This window comes from Eschrichtius robustus, chromosome 5, assembly GCF_028021215.1.
Source record: "Eschrichtius robustus isolate mEscRob2 chromosome 5, mEscRob2.pri, whole genome shotgun sequence".
Classification (NCBI taxonomy): domain Eukaryota; kingdom Metazoa; phylum Chordata; class Mammalia; order Artiodactyla; family Eschrichtiidae; genus Eschrichtius; species Eschrichtius robustus.
Genome location: NC_090828.1, coordinates 30,886,735 through 30,910,135, shown reverse-complemented (window position 1 = coordinate 30,910,135; position 23,401 = coordinate 30,886,735). Strand labels below are relative to the sequence as shown.

Sequence of the window (23,401 nt, the reverse complement as noted above, 5' to 3'; positions counted from 1 at the left end):
ACTAATAAATATATGCAGTATTTTTTTCTAATACTGTTTATATTTACATCACGTGCCTTCCTTTCCTAAATCCCTGTGGCCTTCATCGGTGACAAATGAGAATATATTTTCCCCTTTCTATTTGCTACTTGAGGGAGCAGAGGGTTTGACTGATTTTGAAAAGATCACTCCACAGTGTGAAATCTTGAAATAAAGGTTTTATTTTAGTTTTTTTTTTTTAACTTTGGATATAAGCTCTAAACTGCAAAATTGTGTTATTATGCAGAATTTACTGTTCTAGTTCTGTCGATTTATAAATTCCTGTAGAGGGCTTTCTGAAGAAGCATTGATAATTCATGTGTTTGCTCTTCAGAAAACTACACTTTTTTTGAAAGCCTGAGTTTTGGAAGCCTGGGTGACCTACCTCATCTACAAAGTGGTTGCCAAAAATTCCAGTCCATGATATTCTCTCTTCTCAGCCCAATAATGGTACCAAGCATTGAAAAGTATCACATCTTTGTTTTGAGTATGTCCGTTCTGATTCCCCTGGTTCAATATTAGTAGAAAGCTGAGCAACGGGCCTCAGTCAATGAAAAGCTCAGTAAATTATATTTATTTAAGGTTGCTACAGCCATTAAAATGCATATATACATACATAGATATAAATATATAGGTACTCAGATATACCAGCGTTTGCAAACTGGGATCCTACAGGCTGAATTTGGCTCAAAGATACCTTACGTTTGGGCCACAAGCTATTTTTTTTAATAGTCAATATTTAAAAAATCAAGATATTTTACTCACATAGACCAAATTTGCTAACTTTTTTTTGAAGCTGGTAGAAATCACTGGCTCATGTTTAAAACTTTCCCTCTAAATCTCAAATGCTTACTTAAATTTAAGTTTCACCATAGGCTTTCCTATTTTCTAAAAATTTCTTTTAATATGCTAGGTTTACAATTCGGTAGTGTTACAAAATCTGGAACCATATTCTGTCTTTGACCTGTGAAAATGTTACTGTTAACCCACATATATTCAACAAAACTGGCATTGAGCTGTTTTACTGGGAGAAGTGATGGATTTATGCTGCTCTGTCCACACATTCTTGGCGAGTGCCCTTTTGACCACTGGCACGTATTTGTAAGACCGTCTGCATTGGGGGTGGAGCCTGTGGTTATGGACCAGGTCCAAGTTAACTGGCCCACACAGGGGAGCCAACCCATGACCTTGACCCCATTACCACAGTGTTCTAACCAGTTGAACTAAATAATTGAGTGATTGTTTCTTAGCAATCTGAGCAAATCAGCTGGCATATATTAAGAGTCCGTCTGTGGACAAGGGTGAGGATGTCAATGAACAAGGGAGCTTAAGATAATGAGAAAGTTATCAAGTCCTCACATTGGTTGGCATGTTATATTTGGCCAAGTAGTCACTAAATTGGACTTTGTCATTACAGCTAATTGCATTTCTGGGCAATTGGAACTCACAAAAAACCTAAGCTTTTATTGAGTTGGGTTCCTTTTTAGAATTCAGAATTTTCGGTGAATAATTCATAACATATGTATAAACAGGGAACATAACGAGATGGAAAGAACTTTGTACCGAACTGAGAGGGTCAAGTCCCTGTTTGGTTCTAACTACCAGTGTGGCCTTAGGCACGTTACTTGACTTTCTGAGCTCTGAGCAGGATTAGATAAATATGATATCAAAGATCCTTCTACCCTCAAGAGACTTTATATCTCTACAATTTTTGAACCAGTAAGAACACTTTGCATACAAATCTCTTTATAACTAAAAATGTAAATGGAGTATTTTGTCACAGATAGATAAAGAATATTTCAAAAGCACTTATTGAACAAACTTATTTTTAAAATCTATTGGTGTTTGCATAAAATCAATATATAATGTAGATCTTTCACAAGGAAATCCAATGTAAATTCAGTAAACAAAAAAATACGTAAGCCATGGTTTTATATATTGCACAATAGGTTCTAATGGCATTTTACATTTTAAAACACTTATGGATCACCTTGAAAAATTTGCCTTCTTATCAAATAATTTTTCTAAATGCAAGGTATTAATGATTACTTTGGGATTATTATTCATTAATCTCCTGATTTGGGGGTCCCTTAATGTGGCCCTTTTAGAACTACCTTTCCTTCCCCTAACTTGGTAAATTTAGGTTAAACATGTTAAGCTCAAGCTTTCCTAACCAAACTGTACATTTTTCTAGCCCTTCTTTCTTTTCTTTCTTACGAATTCACTCAACTATTATGTTTATAGAAGTGAAATTATGGTTAGATTTATTGTTCTTTTATCCAAACTGATTCTTCCATCACTGGATTGACTGCATTAGTGAGTCTATAGAACTCAGTAGGAAGGGTCCTAGAGAGTGTTAGGGCTGGTGTAAAATGAATGACAACAGCTTAGTCACACTTGAAATAATATATTGGCTTGGGTTTCCAAATAACCTTCCAAAATGAAAAACACAAATACTGTGGGTTTCTGCAGAATCAAATATAACTGTAATGTTTGTAAAAAAGATTAGTTATTGGAAGTCACTTCAATATTACATGGTGAAATTTAGAAATTCTAAACCTGGGGAGGCCAGAGGCATTAAATCCAAAGCCAAATACAGGTTGCAGATGCGCTGGGTGATGATTGCCAACTCAGCCATCTTCTGAGTTTTGCTGCTGGTGTGCCCTGTATCGTCCATCCAAAGCCACACAAACACAGGCTGCCGGTGCATTGTAGCAGATTACGCGGCACCTCTGTCATCTGAATAAATGCATAGCTGGGCAAAAGTAGAGTTTCCAATATCATTCCTTTTATGTGATATGATCCAAAATTGATCTGATATTTTAAAATAGCCCCAAAGATAAGAAAACACCCTCAGGTCAATTCACTGGATTGAATAGCCTACATTTCTTAAAGAAATGTTCACCAAAAATCCCATCTGGAAAGTTCTACTCACAGGCTCAGACCTTTGATTTATTTAATTATGTACTTTATAGGATGATGCCTTTAATTACATGTACACAAAATTTCTAGCATTTATTTTTTTTATTCTGTGAGAACACTGGCAGCCATTTTGAACTGTAGAATAGTATTAGGAATTTATGGGAATTATCTGTGGTATTGAAGAAAGGAAAAATTAACCATTGGTACAGGAAAGGGAGGAACAAGAAAATATACTTACATAGCAGAATAGTAGTTTCACAGTCTAGTGGACAAGCAAATAAGAGCCTGATGCTTTGGACAGACTATAAATCAATTTCTGATTTCTTTGGTCAAATTGTAAATCATCACTGTGCTAAGCTACTACGAATTTCCAGGTGAAAGCCTACTTTGTGATTGTGTGTTACTAGTAATAGCTCTTTCTGAATTACAAGTGATTAGAAAACCTTGTCAGAAATTACATTGTTCTTGCTGTGTAATCCTGGGTATATTTTCTTTAGTGATGTTATATTGCTGGAGAATGAAATTATATTCATTCTTATAAAACTGTATTAAAATCCCATGGGAAGCCTATTCCTCCGGTCTTTTGTCCAGGCCCCTCTGAACAAAGGGAAACATTGTTGATTGCGCCATGGCTCTGGAGTGACTATTACTTTGCCCGATTTCTTTTGGTATAAGATGTTCTGGAGGATGACCTGGAGGATGCCTATAATATTCCCTGTGCACGTCAATGAATAAATAGCAACTCTATTTAAAATAATAAATTACTCCTCATTTTGTAGTTGGCAACCCTATCTTATTTATGGGTTCCAAGTTTTAAAAATCGAGAAAGCTAAGGAAAGGGAGTTTTTAGCCTTTTTAAAAATAAGTACAGACCCTTGCAGGCAACACAGGTTTGAGACGTTTCATGAGACTTGTGACTTTTGGCCCTAGGAGAGTCAAAGTGCAATGCAGAATTTCACTTGAGACATTCAGGATAGATATATATATTTTTTTTTTCCTCCCAGCCTATTCATAGTTGAGAATCAATTCAGTTTTATGGTCTACTCTTAAGGGACTTAGTGAATAAAAAGGGATATTACTTCACTTTAAATCTAACATAAAAATATTGAAATCTGATCCCTTGCCTTACCAACTAAGTTAGGGCTCAGATTTTTAAAATTACCTCTTTTTCCAAAAGAACGCTTCTATGAGAGAAAGGTACAGACAGAGGTATTATTATTTGAAATTGTGTTAAGGACAGAGTGAACTAATGACAAAGATGAGTTGTGTCAAGAGAACCCAGCAACTACCTCACATTTATCTTTATTTGAAACCTAAGATTAAAGAGGTCACAATTTCTGAAACTCTGAAATTAAAAGCCTAAATACAAAATAGACATGTGTTTTCTAGATGACATCTTGCAGATTAACCATCTTTAATGACAGCTTTGGGTTTAAATTTTATTCTAGAATTTAGCCTGGTGTTTTTAAACAGAGTGTTTGCACAACACGAAAGAACTGGTCATCATGAGATAGAAACCCAAGGTGACTCAATGCCCCCATGGCATGTGATAGCCCAGTATTCATTACCTTTAACAGGTGAGTATCCGTCTGTCACCTCTTTGGTCTTGCTGTGCCTGTAGACATCCAGGGCAGTGACTAGATTGTAGCCATCACATGTAAATTAAGCTATTTGGGTGATTTATGCATTCATAGGGAGAGTATCTTCCACTTTGGAGCTTTATGGGGGGATAGCATGCTGAGTTATGAGGGACCATTGGGTCCTTCTTCTAGAATAGAGGCTATAAAAAATGAAAACAATTGATATAATTCCTGAAATCCTGACCTTTAATTCAGGTCAACAGTGGTTGTTGAATTTTTATGATGCATCAGGCAAGAAGAGTGAGACCATATTTGATGAACTGACTTGTATCTGTAGCATCCACTAGAGGATCTGGCGCAAAGTAGGTGCTGAGCAAGCATTTGCTGAATGAATGCATGATTGCATGTATGCAAACAAGAGAAACACGTAAAGACCCAGCCCTAGCCCTTGAGGAGCTCACATTTAAGCAATGGTAAAAATAGTGCCCTACCCCAAATATAGCTGCTAGCAGCAGCACAAGCCCTCCACGTCTCAGGATCCCCTCCCTGAATCCACTTTCTATCCCATCATGGGTAAAGATAAACATGCCCACCCAAGTTAGTTTTGTTTAGTGAAAATGTTATGCACATAAAAAAAAAGCACATTAAATATTCATTCTAGTGAATTGAGACAGCCTAGAAATTAACCCCCAACAATTCTCCTTATCAAAATTGCGTTTTCTTCTACAGAAGAAGGGAGGAAAAAAGTCCAAAGTTAAGAGCACTTCTACCTTTTAAGAGCAGTTTCAAACTTAGTATCACTTATTAAGAATCAATATAATGACTCTTTTCTATTGTTTAAGGCTCTCTTACCAGCTCTATTGTGCATTAATTATTTTGCTTCTTTTGTATTTGTACAATAAATGCTTGACAAGAAAAACCACCTAATTTAAGATTTTTATGGCACAATGAAAAAGTTTCCCACCCCCAGGAAAAAAAAAATTCTGTGATGTTCTCACTGTCTTTTTTTCAGGGAAAATTTGATATATTAAAAAGAGGAAGAAGAATGTGAAAAGAAAAAAAAAAAAGCCCTAGTTATACTTTATGTGACACGCAGAAGGTTTAGAATATAGAGAACATGAAAAAACATTACACGAGCTGTAGAGGGATAAGGCTGTGTGTTCTTCATTTTAAATTCCAGATAAATATGATTTCAGCTTTGATCCTACATGGACTAATTCTTTTGTCACTCCACTAATTAATTCCGTATGCTAGAGAAAAGATGCTAATTTGAGCATCAAAGAAGTGATAATTTTTTTTTTTGTTTAATCAGAGTTATAAAGATAAGTTTCACTCCCATTAGACTAGGTCTGGAGCTCAATCATTTTATTCTTGTTTAGTGTAGGTGAATTCCAGAGAAATCGTGCCCTGTTTCTCTTAACTTCTGAAGATAGAGCAGTAACATCCTGGATTCCCTTTAAAATGGTCCTTTTCATAATCACTGGGCCAAACAAACAAATAAAAAAACCCAACCAAACAAACAAAAAAACCAAAAACAAAAGCCAAGCCAAACAGACACAAAGGACACAGTCATTTCTTAATACTCTTGTCCTTTTGTTCTTCTTTCCACATAATGAGTTAGGCACCATCATCTGTTCTTTCTGATAATGGACTTTATACGAAGTACCCGTATGTTAATTTGTGCCATTGGAATAAGTTGTATTTGACATTTTATTAAAGACTCTGAATGAGACCTGTTTCCACAGAGCTTTTAGTTAGCCCTCCCTGGATTTCTTTTCATTGACATGAGTCAGTGTTTCCCTTCCCAGGCAGCTTGCTGAAATGCTCCCACCTGCCAGTGAATGGACGGCAGAGATGTTTCCTGTGGGGGAAGATTTCCTTCTGCAGGATGAGACCGTGGTCAGTCTGGAGTAAGCCATGACAGGTTGACCTCGGGAAGGTCACGGGGGCTGGGGAACTGCCTGCAGTTGGTAGAAAAAAAGTGTGGGCACAAAGTGTGACTTGGTCTCAGAACACTCTTTCCTTTACTAGTTTTTGGGTTTCTGGGGCAAAGGAGATAGAGAAAAGGAAGGAAGGAGGATAAAGGGGATGCTATGGGCACCCAGATGAGAAGAAATTATCTGGCTGTTGTCCGAAGTCTGAATTCCCCATGTGGTCTCTTTGGATCAGTATTAGGGTTTTATGCAGGCCATCGGTTGCACTCAAGCAGCCTTCAGAGACACTTAAAGATCCACTTAAAAGTAATAAAAATAAAAAGGAAGAAGCCACATATTCTGCTGCTTTGAAATAAGTAAACATTTAATGAAAAGAAAAACCTTTCTAACTATTAAGAAAACATAAAAATGCAAAAAGATCTATTTCTTTAATGCTCCCGTTAAAAATATTTCCCAGAAATCAGAAGCATTTAAGTCTGAATCACCATGGCTCTTGCCTACAATGTCTTAAAGCCAGTGAGCGCGTATGAAAGCAATTATTCAAAGTTCACTGTGCTCCTGAAGAGTATTTCGTCTTCTGGAAAGCAGAGGGATGGAATAACTTAAAACCCAGTGTAGTAGTGACAGTTAATAAGCTTTTTATAGTCCCTGTGTGGATCTGAAAATCATACCTTATTAGTATCTTTATCTTTCTCACTCACTCATTCACACTTGTTTTCATTTAACTTTAATTTCTGGCCTCTTTGTCATATTTTTTTCCTTTTTTTCCTAACAAAATGCTGCTTTAATAATCTCAGAGTCGAGTTTTCACTCACTACAAAAATGTTCAGCAAAAGTAACTGTCCAGTGGCTCACAAATTCCTTAACTGGTTCTTACAAGTTCATCTTCCAGAGGCCCTTTTTGCTTGTTTGTTTATTTTTAGGAAGAGAGGTTATTGGTGATGTGCATTTTGCTTTACTTTCTGGACCTTCTAGAATTATTTTTAATGTGCTTGGTGTTTTCAAATCCATTGTGTTTCCTAGCACCTCAGTCTGGGAAAGCAAATTAGTTCAAGGATTCCCAGCAGCTGAATTGAGCCAGAGAGCTGCTTAAGACTCTACCCAGCAGATGTTTTATCCACTTAGGCAGAAATCCTAGAATGTTACAGGACCTCCCTGCTTTTCAATCCTAAAAACAAACATCAACACATCTGAGATCTGAAGATTCCTTGCTTTGGAATGAAGGGGAGTCATGACCACCAATTTAGGAATCACATCCTGGGAATGAGGAAAGTAGCTATTTAAGGGGAGGGGGGTGGGAAGGTTGACCTCAAAGGAAGTAGTAGATAAAGATATCAGTGGGGTTACACATGTTTGTTGTTTTCATATAGCTTGTCTTCATCTTGGAAACATATAAACACACCCAAAATAAGTGTCTAAACAGTATGCCAGAAATTAAAATTTTACTTGGAAATCTTATTTTTAGGGTTTCAACTCCTTGATCCAGTTAGCGTTAACAAGAAAGATTTTTAAAACTGAGTGTTCTTTCAGTTACTGAAGCATGAAACCACTCAGTTTCTGCTTGCCAACACCTTCTATAAAGCAAGTCCCTACCTCCTTTTGCAAGCCATGAGGTGGACCTACAGAGTTTAAAATACCACCCTCTGTTGGGGAAAGCATACTGAGTTTTAGAGCATTCCGCCTCCCTCCTGAAAAGTCACAGGCATTAACCATGGCAATAATGCATACCGTGGAAGGCTGAAAGTAAAATGAGAATATTTTTTCTTTCTTCGTCAAGATTGATTTACAACAGACACAAATCTGTACATTCTTCTATCAATATTAACATAAAAGTAGGCAACGCCCTTAGGTACCAAAAACAGGGAGGGGGGAGGGGAAGAAAACTCTGTGGTCAATTTTCACTGGATTTTTATCAGATTCATTAACTCTTAGGTATGATGGGAACCATCTGAGGTAAACAAGTAAAGACATTTGTGACATACATTTTAGAAGCAATAGCTGAAGTGCACAAAACCATATGAGATTGCAATACACTGAAGTTAATTTCGTCAGCATGTGCATATGCTAATTCAGAACCCAATTTGGAATATATCAGACAACAGAAACCTTTTATGGGTGAATTTCAGAATAAACTATGGAAACGTAGTCAAAGGTCTATGAACTTCTCTGCCCCCATATTTTGCTTGAACTCTTTCAAGCTGTATAATTTATACAATGATAAGACAATATCATGTGTAGTTTAAAAGTGAACTAGTTACAGGGAGAATAAACCATTATCCAAGTCCAGAAAATATTAGGACTGTGAGGTTTGTGCATTTTCACATCTGACTTCATTCCATAGATTTCTATGTTTAATATTATTGATAAGTGGGTCTTGTAGCCTTTTCCAAATGCATCAATGACACCCAAAGATATTTCCTAATTGTAGAAGGAGAAATACATTATGTTTCAAACTTTCAGCTCTCCTTGGATTCATAGCTCACCACTAATTCAGAATAAGAGTGTCTGAACTTTTCCTTGCCTGACTTTTTTAGTCCTCCTAAGCCATTGCTCAGGATTGCTTTCAGACAGTCTGTTCTAAGTGGAAGAGTAATTGCTAATAATTACATAAACTGCCCAATGGGATCAAGGAGGAAAATTGTAGACAGATACTACTTAGCAGAATTAAGAAGTGAATTAAATGAGAGACTAGATGTGGAAAAAGCTAGAGATAGAGCTACATATTTTCAATTTGAATTGTTTGTCAGGGTGCCTGGGAATCTGGGAAGGACTTGAAAGTCATCATTACCTAGAAAGTTCAAGGAAAGAAATAGAAACAAGAAAATATTTGCTGAGAAATTAGAGAATAAATACTAAGAATTATATTAATATCTTTCTTGTATAGAAAACAATAGGATGCTAGAGCCCTGTTTAATTAATTGGATTGAAGAGTTAGAGATCTTCCTAACAATTGATGTTATTAATGGTTACATTCCATGTGCCTAACCCATATGATATGTAGTGGCTGCTCAGTAAATGGCGGAATGAATGAATCAATGTACCATTATTAATTTCTACTTCCCCAGATAGCTGTTTAGGGCTCCCCTACATAGGCAAAATAGCAACACAGGTGAGGTCTGTTTCTGGTATTTTTCTATAACCCTTTCTGAGGTTCTTTTCCACCTTGGATATTCTATTTACTTTGATTTATTCATTTATAATGAGATTACCAAGAAATCTCATTTTATGGATAGGAATCATTTCCCTTTTTTTTTTTTTTAATTTACTTTACTTATTTATTTATTTTTGGCTGTGTTGGGTCTTCGTTGCTGCGCGCGGACTTTCTCTAGTTGAGGCGAGCGGGGGCTACTCTTCGTTGCGGTGCGCGGGATTCTCATTGCAGTGGCTTCTCTCATTGTGGAGCACGGGCTCTAGGCACGCGGGCTTCAGTAGTTGTGGCACGAGGGCTCGGTAGTTGTGGCTCATGGGCTCTAGAGCACAGGCTCAGTAGTTGTGGCACACGAGCTTAGTTGCTCCGCAGCATGCGGGATCTTCCCGGACCAGGGATCGAACCCATGTCCCCTGCATTGGCAGGCGGATTCTCAACCACTGCGCCGCCGGGGAAGCCCGGAATCATTTCTCTTATACATGTGGCCTCATATTAACTGATAAATTAATTACCCAGGAACTCCTCCACTTCCCCTTTATCAGTTCTATAAACAAACTAGTTTCCTCTTCTAGGTGTTTTATCCATGTTCTCCCTTTTCCATCTGGATTTCCCGAAGGCACACTAAAATAACCGTGCTTAGGAGTGAACTTTTGATGCCTCTCCATTGACCCATCACATCCAAATCACTGTCTTCTCTTCTCAACAGCCACGGATCACCCAAGCCGCCATCACCTTTCACCCACACTCCTGTAGCCCTCCCCAGCCAGTTTCCTGCTTTTATGTGCTACTTTTTTACTTTAGCAACCAGGATGGTCCTATGAAGTATACATCACATTGTATCACTTCTGCTTAAAATGACTTGGTTTCTCCACTACCAAGTCTTTAAATCTACCAGTTTCCTTACTAGCTTCTCTGTTCCTTGAATCACTAAGAAATGACCTATTGTTATTCTTAGACTAAACTCTAAGTATCTCTCGGATCTATACTCCATGGACCTTACCCTTCTTTCCATCGGAATCCTGTGCAAGGATCCCCTCTGCTCTCCTCGCTTCAGATACTGGCCTTCCTTCACTGCTTGGGATTCACCAGTCACCAGGCACTTCATGCCCTCTGCATGTCCTCTTTCCTTCACCCACAAGGCTTATCTTCCACCTTTGCTTGTCTGGAATCTCTCACCCTTATCCTCTCAGTTTAAATGTCATTTTCTTCATTAAAGACTCCCCAACCAATCAATTTCCTGTTATCGTCTCTCCTGACTCCCTACCTAGCACTTTTCACAACTTACAATTACATAGTCACACTTGTTTGGTGACTGTCTCTGTTAGAATGTAACTTTTATGAAGGTAGGGTCTGGTTTTGTATCCCAATACAATATCAACCTACATCCAGTGCTTATGGCAATGTCTGACACAGAATAGATGCCTCATAAATATTCTTTAAAACAAATGCATGAATGAAAGAAGAAAGAAGAAAGCAAGCAAGCAAGCTAGTCTTCCATGAAGCTGTTTCATATAACCTCTCTGTAAAAAGGAACAGGGAGGAGATATGGGGATATATGTATACGTATAGCTGATTCACTTTGTTATACAGCAGCAACTAACACACCATAAAGCAATTATAGTCCAATAAAGATGTTAAAAAATAAATAAATAAATAAAAATAAAGTGCTCTGGTAAAAAAAAAAAGGAACAGGAACAGGTGTTTTAAGCAAACTTATAATTCATGAAAATCTAAATTTACATAAAGAGTATGTTGAAAGGTGATTTTTCCACTTTACAGAAAGATCCATCATAAGATTCTTTAAACAGGCTTCCCAGGTACATGGAAAGTACGATTTCATTGATTAAAACCATATGTTTGCACAGAATTCTTCAGGAAAATATCTTTTATATAAAGCAAGGTTGACCTAAAAGCAATTTCCTTAAGGCATCTAGCCCAGAATGGCCAACTCTCAAATTTCCTAGGTAATAGATAATGGGAGGCCTGGAATGCAGTGGTTATTTGAAACCCTAGAATGCAAAGCAGTAATTTCAACCATTTAAGTCTGCATGACTTTTCTCACAAAAATAGCTAATGGGGAGATGAATCAATGTATTTGAATCTCCCCAACTCCTCTCTCTGTATGTCAGTGAAAGTAAGAATGGCTGTGAAATGACCCCCAAAGAGGCTGCCATGAAAGGAGAACACGGGCTTGTAAAATTCACTAGATGGATGCTTTCTCCCAACTCCCCCCACCACCACTACCACCACTGATAATTAAGTTGTCTCATTGCAAAACTGGAAAAAGAATTCAGTGTGTTAATAAATAAAAGGCAATTAACTTCTCTGAGTTTCAATTTCCTCATCTTAACAATGTGGGAGACCTTTTGAAGATTATTGTCTTATAATTCTATTCTTGAACCTACCCAAACTTTACAAAATAAGGTAATTGGTGGCTGCTCTCTGTCTAATGAAATAAATTTCACAGCTATTTCTGCCCTTCTTACTGGAAACTTTAATAAATGATCATGAACTTTAAATCAAATCATAATATTTACAGAATTGGTTGAATGGACTATTATTGATGGTTCTTGCTTAGAAGAAAATGCTTGGCAGAATTTACTTACAACTAAGTAAGTTGTACTTACTTTTCTTTATCAAACATATCCCACTCTAATGGAAGAATAGTAAGCTATTCTCAAACTGCAGTACAAGTGAAATATTTTAGCTGCAGGAAGGAAAAAACAATACGTTGGTTGTGGTAATAAAGATCAAGGTCGACTAGGGTATAGGTTAGTTTTACCCTTCAAAAATCAGACTACTTTCATTCAGAAAATCTAAAACCTCCAAATTTACAAGAAAATATTTGAGACATGGAGAAAAAACAAGCCTAAAATCTGTAGAGATCATGGCAACACTTCTGCCTTCATCAGCTTCCTGAGGCACTATTTTACCCTCACTCCCCACAATTTTGATTTTTTTTTTGCTTCAGTATTATTATATTTAGTGACATTTTGAGGGAAAATTATTTTTCTAAGTGATGTACTAAAGTATTAACTTCTCACATAAAGGAATTTAGAGTAATAATGTTGATCCCTAAGACTCTTCTGCATGGGTCTGAAAAGCTAAAGAATGTATTCATGGAAACACATTATTTAGATATCTCCTGCTTTGTAGGTTAAAGAGAGATCTTGAATATATTAACAAATCTGAATTATTTGCAAGTTAATGTTCTCATATTTTGTCTGTATTTTTCTCTCTTTCCTATTTACTTCTATGAATGGGATCAGTTCATTTCTTCAGTGAGAAAAAGGAATAGTTTCAGAAAAGGAGGCAGGAAAAAGGAAGAAAACAAACAAACAAAAAGAAAGACTGGGGATGATGGAGTTAAAGCTGATGGTTGATCAACCGAGATCGCCAAACTAGACTGGATACAGCAAAAGGACTGAAGTAGGTGCAGAGGCAGGTGGAGAGATGGCAGTGGGGAGAGAGGAAGTTCATGAAAGAGACTTTGCTAATTGAAATTATAATGGAAAAATATGAAGAAGAGTCAAGGCTGGGGGAGGATTCTGAGGAAAGCAGGATGCACTCTGTACTTGGCTAACACCAAGACTATGGATGTTAGCAGTGCCATCTTCCATGTGTGATACTCAGAGCTGCCTCTTGACCAATAATCTCCACTTTGGGTTGACACGCAATCCAGAAAGAGACAAATATATACCTATTTTTGTGAAATTCTGATGAAGACAGGAATTTCTTACAAGTTTATAATTCAGGTCCTCGTGTGAGGAGATTCTGAGTCACTGTTTGTTGGGAGGCTAGGGGAGAGGGATGGGAGCAGGGGAAGGGGGCAGTCAACAGCACATGTGTAATTTGAAAAGTGTCCTCAGGTTGGATAGATGGAAGGATGGATGGATACATAGATACATACATAGAATCACAGTTAGGATGAGTAAGCTAAAGGTATAAACACACACACACACTTAGTTAAATTTGTAGCTATCTAATAAGAAACAAGGGACACATGGGATTTCCTTAGATTTAAGAAGAGTCTTTACCTTAACTGAAGACTATGCATGATTGAGTGACTTTTATCCCTGGTTATCAGCAGAGCATCAGTCATTTTATTTTTTCACGTATGTTAATACCAAGACTATGGGAGATTGCTTCCAAAGAAAATATCTATTGGTAAAAATGCCTATCATTTAAGAATATGTTCTACCAATAATTAATTGCTGCTTTTTTTTTCATTTCAAATGTGCAGTTTCATTTTCCCAAAAGTGCTAAGGAAACACAATGTTCTTTTAAAGTATCATAATTGCAGGGAACCCTAGTGTACTATTGTTTGGAATGCAAATTGGTACAGCCACTATGGAAAACAATGTGGAGGTTCCTCAAAAAATTAAAACTAGAACTGTCATATAATGCAGCAATCCCACTTTTAGGTGTCTATCCCAAGGAGTTGAAATTAGGATCTCGCAGAGATATCTGTACTTCTGAGTTCATTGCAACATTATTCATGATAGCCAAGATATGGAAACAATCTAAGTGTCCATCAAGATGAATGGATAAAGAAGATGTAGTATATGTATACAATGGAATATTATTCAGCCATGACAAAGATGGAAATTGTGCCATTTGTGACAACTTGGATAAATCTTGAGGGCATTATGCTAAGTGAAATAAGTCAGACAGAGAAAGACAAATAACTGTACGATGTCACTTATATGTGGAATCTAAAAAAAACAAACTCAGAGAAATAAGTAAAGTGGTGGTTATCAGGGGTTGGGAGGTAGGGAAATGGGAAATGTTGGTCAAAGGGTACAGACTTCCAGGTATAAGATTAATAAATTTGGGAATCTAATGTACAGCATGATGGTTATAGCTAATAATACTGTATCATGCACTTGAATGTTGCTTAGAGTTGATCTTAAATGTTCTCACCACAAAAAAGAAATGGTAACTTCATGACAGGATGGAGGTGGTAGCTAATACTATGGTGGTGATTCTTTTCTAATTTATAAATGTATCAAGTCAATACATTCTACACCTTAAATTTACACAGTGTTCATGTGCCAATTATATCTCATTAAAGCCGGAGGAAAAAAATAAAATCACCACTGTGCCCAGTTAACTACACTTATGCCAAGCACCGAGGAGGGCTCTTAGCACACTGACCCTGGGCTGATTTGGGACGCCTGCGGCTACAGGGGAGAGTGAATGTGGCCTGAAGGAAAATGTGCAATGTAGGAGGTGACCCACGTTCTAGTCCCAGTCCTGCCCTGAACTTGTTGGGTGGTCTTGGTCAAGACCCAGGGGCTCTCAGAGCTTTTGATTCTTCATTTTAAGATGAGAATATTGAACTAGGTGTTCGGTGAAGTCCCTTGCAGCACTGTCACTATGTAATCCCATGAGTTTAATCTTCAATGTCAATGCCACCTGGAGCTCTGGAGGCCTATTTAGGAGGTCGGTCAGTGTTTAGCTATATGGGAACAACAACCTTTCAGTTCTTTAATCTCTACTGAATTAATGGTTTGAAATTTTTAGTCTTTAATCACATGATTTTGTGCAGACTGCACAGTCAATAGAAGGAAGGAAAGAAGGAAGAGAGGAAAAGGAGGGGACTTCAGTAACTGTATTATTTTTCTGACCTCAGCATCTTATTTTAATTCCATTTTATGTGAAATGATCTTGTACTGCTTAGAATAAAGAATTACCGTTTAATGAATTCATCTCATAAATATCTTCAATTAACCACGAAAAGAGCATAATTATCATTAACAATCATCTTCTCCATGTTTCACTAGATTTGGAAAGAAGAAAGATGATAAGGGCGGAAAGGCTGAGCAGAAAGGTCCTCTGAAGCATGGTGGCCTGAGAGAAGAGGAGCTGGAAAAAATGAAAGAAGAACGTGAGAGGTGAGTAGAAATGCTGGGCCTCTTATTTTATTTTCATGTATGGTCCGTGTTAACGTGGTTATATCATCAGTCAACTGGAGAAATCTTTTTTTAAGAAGCGTAAAGGTTGACTGATACAAAAGGAGAGATACCTGATATAAATGGAATCTGCTTTTTAGGGAATTTTTATTATATTTTGAGAAGAAACTAACTTCATGTTTTTATTATATCGGTACTTATAATTCCATGATGTGCTACCCCCAGTTTTGACTATATCAATGCATATGTTCCCTATGGTTTAAATAAGGAGTTTTTTGTTTTTTGGTTTTTTTTTAATAAAAAGGTCATCTGGATATTGATGTTTAGAGCTATCAAATTTCCATAGTCTGTTCCTAATTTTTGTCAAGCTGTTGTATACCTTCTTAATTTTATTCTGCTAAGCCCATTTGGGTACTGTAATTTGAGAAGTACATGCCCTTCATTTTTAAAAAGCCAGTGCCTTTTATTAGGCCATCAGCAAGTTGCAAAGTATGTTGCCCATCTGTTAAAGGGCCGGTTTCATTTACTGAAATAATGACAGTTTGCAAGGGCTGAATTCTTTTATTTGAGGAACTTAATGTTCCATTAGGACAAGAGGTCCTTCACATATCTTTGATGTTAACTCTGGCATTTATCCCAAGTAGATGTATAAATGTCTGATTTTGAAACATGTAAGTGAATATTCATATTTCTCCTGAAAATTCTTTGCCTTCACAACCAAATGAAGCCTGGAGAAAGACTGAGATTATTACATAATTTTAAGTATTTGATGCTGACTTGATCATGTTTGAAGTCAGATTTGTGCAAATTTTTCCTTGCTTATTAGTAATAATAGTTCTTGTCGTTTGTAAAAAGTCAGTTCTTGTACTTATTTTAATACTCTAGCGTGTGTGCTAAGAAAATCATACTTCTTATTCATTGTGTTTTCTGGCGCAGAGCAGGCTAAGAGTACCTAACTGTTAACCTTTGATCCCTATCTTGTGGTCTATTCCCATTGAGAAGGCTGACTTTATCAATAGCAAGAAAAAAACCCTGTTCAGACCTTTCTTGTTTTTGAGAGGTTGATAAGCTCAGTTCCAGGGTCAGTGGAGCAGAAAAAAAGAAATCAAGTGCTTTCCATTGTTGTTGACTATTCACCTGTCAGAGTTGCCCCAAAGAGAAGAAAGATGAATTCTCCATCATAGCCCAAGATTCAGTAATCCTGTAATGTAAAATGTAATTCAGGCTAAGATTTTAATGCATCTATTGGCAAAGACATCTGTGCGGTGAGACCATGCCATAGGTCTTTACTGCTCCCCTGACTTCACTTTCTGAGGTACCACATTCTTGCCTCATCTTCAGGAAACTGAGCTATTTGCTAGAATGCAGACTTCACATTTTTTGCAGCTCAATACTTGCTTGGGGTTGGGGGGTTTCCTCTTAGTAACTAGGGAACTCTGTGCCAGCTAGAAAATTGATAACTCATAAAATAAGGTGGGTTGTCTTTAAGCAAGAGTTCATTTTCTTTCTGGTTTTGCCTTTAGGAAGCAGGTGCCTGAGGAGTTTTGTTCTTAAGAGCAGGACTGTAAATTCACCTCAGCTGGTTATATGGGCTTCAGGTCCAATTTTCTTAAAATATGTTTGGTCAAAATATTGAAAGAACTATACTATTAGCCTCCACTTAGGCCACTTCCTGCACATGAACACATATAACACATCTGATGTGGGTTTCCTAGAGACAACATTGTCTCAATCGTGTACAAGGGGAAAAAGTGGGAGAAGTTGATGTTATGGTTGGGTGCTATAGAATTAATGGCCAAGGGTATTTCAACAGCTCAGGGACTGAAGACCATAGAGGGTGGAATGAAGGCTGAACATTTGGCATCGCTCCCAACCCTGCAGTCCCATTTCTTGGCTCTCCATCATCCATTGGAAACAATTCACAACTCTTAAAGAACTCAGCAAATGTATCACTCTTCATGGCCTGGCCACAGGAAAAAAAAATAGAATAAAATAGGAAATAGTGTATACAAGTTCACAAAGTTGTCTTTTGTTCTAATACATTTAGAATTTGTTACCTAAAGATGATTCAAGCCATCCAATTGCTTACTTGCTTCATCCTAGTTGTCATAGATATAATAGTTTTTCATTAAGATATTCCTTTTTCAAAGAGTTTAAAGCACTTAAATATAATATATACTGTATATCACTGAAGCCGGCCTGCACCAGTTAATGAAAGATGATTATTAAGCTTTCAAGTATTCTGTGAGCTGGTTGCTAAACCGTTGGTAGCTTGAAATTGGTCATGGTGGGAGTATTTACACCATAGAAACTGGCAGATGATGGTAAATTGGGTTTGTTTTTTTTAAAGAGCCAGCTCACTAACATACCGCTGAGGGTCCATACCAATTCTATTTAGTGTATAACCAGGAAGAAGTTATCAAAAATAGAGGCAAAAGAAAAAAATACTCATCCAAATCAAAACACATGACTTCTTATAGATAGCTGTGTTTCTCAATGTGGCCCATGGGCCACCTGCATCAGAATGAATGACTTGGGGAGCTTGTTAAAAAGTGAAAATTCCTGAGTCCCACACCGGACTTGCAGAATCAGAATCTTGGAAGTTAGAGTTCAGGAATCTGTGCTTAATAGTTACACCCAAAGGGACTCTTCAGCAGCCTGAGAATCACTGAGTTTGAGGGACAAGATTTAGCTGGAACATTAGATTAAACTCTTCTCATTCTATGAAAAATGATGTACAGATTTTTTTCCCGGGAGGATTGAATAACCCAGTATAAAAACATCGCCATCTTTCTTATATGCCCTCTCTGAAGCATCCTACCTTACTTGCACACTTTTTACAAACAAAAGAGGAACGCTTGCCAGCGCTCACTCACCTAAGGGAATATGGATCTTTCCCCACCCCATCCCCTCATGTGCACAAAACTTACAAAGACGATAAGTTTATTAAGAAATTTTTGGAAACATAAAAAGTGTAAAGAAGATTATTAACATCATGCATAATTCTACCATAATTCCATAACCACTATTAATATTTTTATGATATTTTTACTATATTTTTTTTGTTTGAAAACTTGGTATTCATACTGCATATACTTACTTTTTTCACAGAATTCCCATTATATTGTGATCATTTCCCCATGTCATTAATGTTTTGAAATTATGTCATTTTGATGACTGCCTAATATTCTGTGAGATCAATACATCATAATTTATCTTCTGTTGTCTTCAAATGTATAGTCTATTTCCACTTTTCACTGTTCCAAATAATACCTTGATGAGCATCCAAATACAAAAGTCCTTATAGATTACCTTTTAAATCATATAATTTGAAGGTTCAATTTCCTTGTAACTGTTTTACTCGAGCGTTAATCTAACCTCAACTCTAAATTTTAGGGTTATATCATTCCTCTCATTATTTTTCTTACGATTTCCATATCTTGTTTTAATTTGCCTATGTATCTAACTCCAGATAGGGATTTGTTTTGGTGATATATATGAATCTTTTATTCATAGCTATAGCTATGGAAAGGTCAACAAAGCCACAGCTGGTGGATTGAGTTATTAGATTAGATTGGAGGAATGCGGAGTCTAGAACAGAGATTCTCAGTTCTGCAGGGGGTGGGGGGAGGCATGGAGGATGGAAATTTGCTTCCCAAGGAACATTTAGCTATATCTGGAGACATTTTTGTTTGTCAAAGCTTTGGAGGGGGTTTGGGGAGTGAGTTGCCACCACTGTGTACTGGGTAGAGGCCAGGGATATGGCTACACATCCTACAATGCATAAGACAGTCCCCATCCTCAAACAATGAGTTATCCAACTCAAACTCTCAATGATGTGGAGGCTGAAAATCCCTGTTCTAATCTCTGGACTTCACAAAGAGTAGGGGTACTCTCCTGGACATTAGAATTGTATTTTCTTATGATATCCTGTGGCTATTGCAGAGAGATATACCCCAGATCATGTAACCCTAGAAGGATTATTAGCTATTTGAGAAACTGTACCCAAAGATTGCTAATGAATATTCCATCAATATAGGCTTGCAAGAAATAAGTTTTCCTCAAAAATTTATTTTTAACGCTGGCCTGCTAAGCATTGCCATCACTGATGGTGCCCATTGATCAGATTTTGAATTCCAAGAAGCTGCAGGGGTTGACAGTGTGTCTGATGACACAATCATCTGGAACAATGGACTGAATCAAACATAAAGGAACTTAATAGGAATAAATGTAAAGTCTTGCTTTTAGGTCCAAAAATGAACTGTACAAGCACAGGATGTGCTTGACTTAATACCAAATATATGAAAAATTTGCCTGATGGTTTTAGTTGAGGGTAAGCTTAGCATGAGTCAACATGGGGATGTGCCTGCCAGAAACTTAATCCAGTCCTAGGCTACAGAAGTTCATGTACAAAAGTGAAGGAAGAAACAATAATTTCTATTTTATACTGCTCAGATCACACCTGGAATACCCTAAGCCTGTCTCACACACAGAAAATGGCAGCACTAAATCCATGTCTCCTGAAAAATATGGAAGGACCTGGGAATGCATAGCCTGCAGAGTTAAGACTTAGTTGATGTCACATGATTAAAGAACATTACGTAGAAGAGGAATTAGATGTATTTTATAGCATCTATTCGCTTTCCATTCTCTCTCTCTACTTATTCATCCATTCATTTATTTTCTTGAAGATTCTAAAAAAGAATTATTTTAAGAGAGGTAGCCTTCAGCTTGATAGAGGGGAAAACATCCTGACAAATTAGAGTGTCTCATGCAGTGGTGAGTGTATTGACACTGGAAATGTCTAATAAGAAGCTGATGATTACACTGAGAAAGGATGAGTGCATCAGGAAAGGATTGGACTAGCATCAGTTTCATAAACTTCAGTCACTGATATATTATCTTCATTGGTTTATTTATATCTATATATCTTCAATTAAATAAAAAGTTATATAAATGCAAAACCATGTAAATTAATATAATTAAATTCATCAAGCCACATACCATCAGAAATCATCTTGTGTGCCATTAATGCTGCATGTGTCCTTAGATGATCGCTGTGGTCCCTCCCAGATCTTAGGGTCTGAGAAATATATAAATATCTGAGTGTAGAAGCATTTACTTTAAACTCCTTAGAGTGGCCTTTCTTGAACTGGCTATGGCATTGATTCATGGTAGCATAGGCACTATTCTTATCTGAATGTATAAGCCCAAGTTTCTTGATCATAATTGCGTGTTAGGATTTTCTTAGTCTCATGTTTGATTTCCTGAGCTGATCATGTGTCCCCTCCTGAAACAAGTCAAACAGTCCATGGCAGTGAAGCTCTGTTTTAAATAAACTCATCATTTTGTTCACGCTCCAGTGAAACTGGCCATAATAAAACATTAGTTCCAAATGCTTATATCCATTGCTAGAAGGATGAATCCAATATTATGTTCAAAGATTATTTCTCCTAGAATTCTTTATCAAGCTAAATTAAATTAGCATTTTCCAGATATTCAGATTATGTAAATTAGTATGGTGAGCTAAAAGCAAGATATGGTCTTAACAAGTCAGTAAACCATGTACTTTTATTGCTGTTGTTTAATATTAAGACTTTAAAATTGTAACCTTCTGCAAAGTGTGAAATAAACCAGATTCTAGGACCTATAAAGTACCTAACAATATGCATGTTGTACTTGTATTGTTAATACCTTCTCAAAAATCAGGTGGAGATTGGTTAAAGATAAATATATTCCCCTCGTTTATTTAAGATTATTGCACTGAGGGAGAAAATCTCCATTGACCAAAGCCTGTCTTCCATTAAAGTCCCATATTACTGATTCTGAATTAAATTTTACAAAATGAAACTTCTTACTAAAATTGGGGGCGGGGGGAGTTTAATAACATATGAGTTTGCACTCTAAGATCTTCTATTACTCTTGTACCATATCAGAGCTTATTTTGCAAGGGAGCTCATTTACCGTGTTAATGAAACATTGTTTTTGTAGATCTTCTTAGAATCTTAGGATCAATGAGGAGTTGAGGGGGGAAAGTGGTAACCTTTCTAGCTTCAGCATTGAGAAGTATGAAAACATATGGCTCTTGTTTTCAACAACTGGCCTGAACGGAATGCCTAAGTGAGAGTGAAGCTAAGATTTAGGCAAGTTAATCGGTTTCAGTGTCTGCAGTCAAGGTTCTTAGTTTTCTTTCCTTTAGGAAGCCTTCCAAGAACTGCAGAGGCTTCTCCCTTGCCTTATCAGCTGAGCTGCTTGTGGCCTGTTCCCTTAGTTTAAATCAATACATGTGTTTTTGATATTTGGCAAACCAAGATTTAATTATGCAGCTGCAAGTTCCCCACATAAACGAAATGCATCTCAGAGATATAAAAACATTCAGAAACCATTTAGAGTTTGAGAATACAAGTGGGTGAAAATCTATTCCCAACCTCTCAGCATTTTATTTAATTATGGGAGATTTTTATGTTACTGGAAATTGAAATGAGAACCAGAATAAGGCTAGAGTTGATCCAACATTTGTGCACACTGAAAAATGAAGACGCTTATTGTATTCTAAGAAAGAAAAGGAAAGTATATTCTGAATTAGTATTTTATGTTGTAACCTACATAAGTATTACACCCCTAAATACGTAGAGCAACAAATGAATTGATAGGATTTTGTCATTATTGTATCCTAAAAAGAGTGCATATTTTATTAAAGGAACCAGAAGGTTGACTTCTTTAATTTGCCGAGAGACTCTCTATAATTAATTATTTATTGAACTTAAACTTTGGCACTATTTAAACTGTTGAAAACACCCATGTTTTGGCATGATTACATACAAGTGATTAATTCAGCATGGTTTTACTCCTTTCTCAATATCCCTGTCTTTTGCAGTAGAATTTGCTAGGTCCTGTGGTATGGGCAAAATAAAATGTTGGAATGATTCCCAGCTTTAATAGTCCCAATTTATTATTACCACTGAACCCTGATCAGATCATGGGCTGGATTAGATCCCAGTTTTTCAAAATGCCCCAATTTATGGCTCCCTTAGAATCCCGATAAAAATGAATAAGGCTTTGGTTGGCTAAAAGAGATCCAGCTAATTACTTTTAGATTCTTATTAGATCATCACTGCATGGAAGTTATGAAAAATATTACTAGATTGCGTTTCTCAGGACAAGGTCATGTTCTCATTTTATGCTTATAGAAAGAAGCTATCAGATTTCTGTCTTTGATAGTACTAACCATCTCAGTAAATGAAAAGAGATTTGCCGTATCCTAGTAATTACTATTGATGCTTGTATTCGGGTAAGGGTAGCCTTTTCCCCTAGAATAAGAATTAAAAACAGAGAGAGAGAGAGAAGAAGAAAGGGTCAGCACGAGCTAGCACAAACACAGGGCATAGTGGCCACACACCCACCACCCCTCTTCCAAGGTGTATCTCTTATTTAGAGAAATGAGGGCGTGAGATACAGGCGGATGCAGGTAGTTTTAATAGCTGTACATTTTTTTTGATCTTCATAACAGCTATCTTCCCAGAAATGCTTGTGGTCACCAGCAAAATTTGGCACATGCCTATATTCCTAGAGACAAGAGATGGGAACACCTACATCCTCATGCCATGCCAGCATTTTTTATGAGCCAAAATCCTTTTATGCAACTTGAGTCAGTGTTAGAAGTGCTGTATTAGCAACTACTTGTCAGCCGAGCTGGATTAATACATAAAATGAATCACTTGACTGGCATGCTTTCCAGCAGTCGTTTAGACAAACTTCTAAGATCAAAGTACACCAGCTCTTTAAAAAAGTGTTGTAAAAGGATACTCTTATATTCAAATACCCTAGAGTGACATATTATATTATTGTACTCAATTGTAGTGCTACAATTACATTCTGAAATAC

The 23,401-nt window shown here is 36.9% G+C and overlaps 1 protein-coding gene across 4 annotated transcripts in view; it reads left to right on the top strand.

Moving 5' to 3' along the window:
- PARD3B (par-3 family cell polarity regulator beta) overlaps positions 1–23,401 on the top strand; it is a 1,041,870-nt gene that overhangs the window by 785,023 nt on the left and 233,446 nt on the right. For all 4 annotated transcript variants that reach the window (XR_011074130.1, XM_068544614.1, XM_068544613.1 and 1 more), the window contains one exon: positions 15,389–15,499. Coding sequence is in view for 3 of the 4 variants with exons in the window: in XM_068544614.1 (XP_068400715.1) it covers positions 15,389–15,499 (111 nt within the window). In the remaining variant the exon portion in view is untranslated. The remainder of the gene's footprint in view (positions 1–15,388; positions 15,500–23,401) is intronic.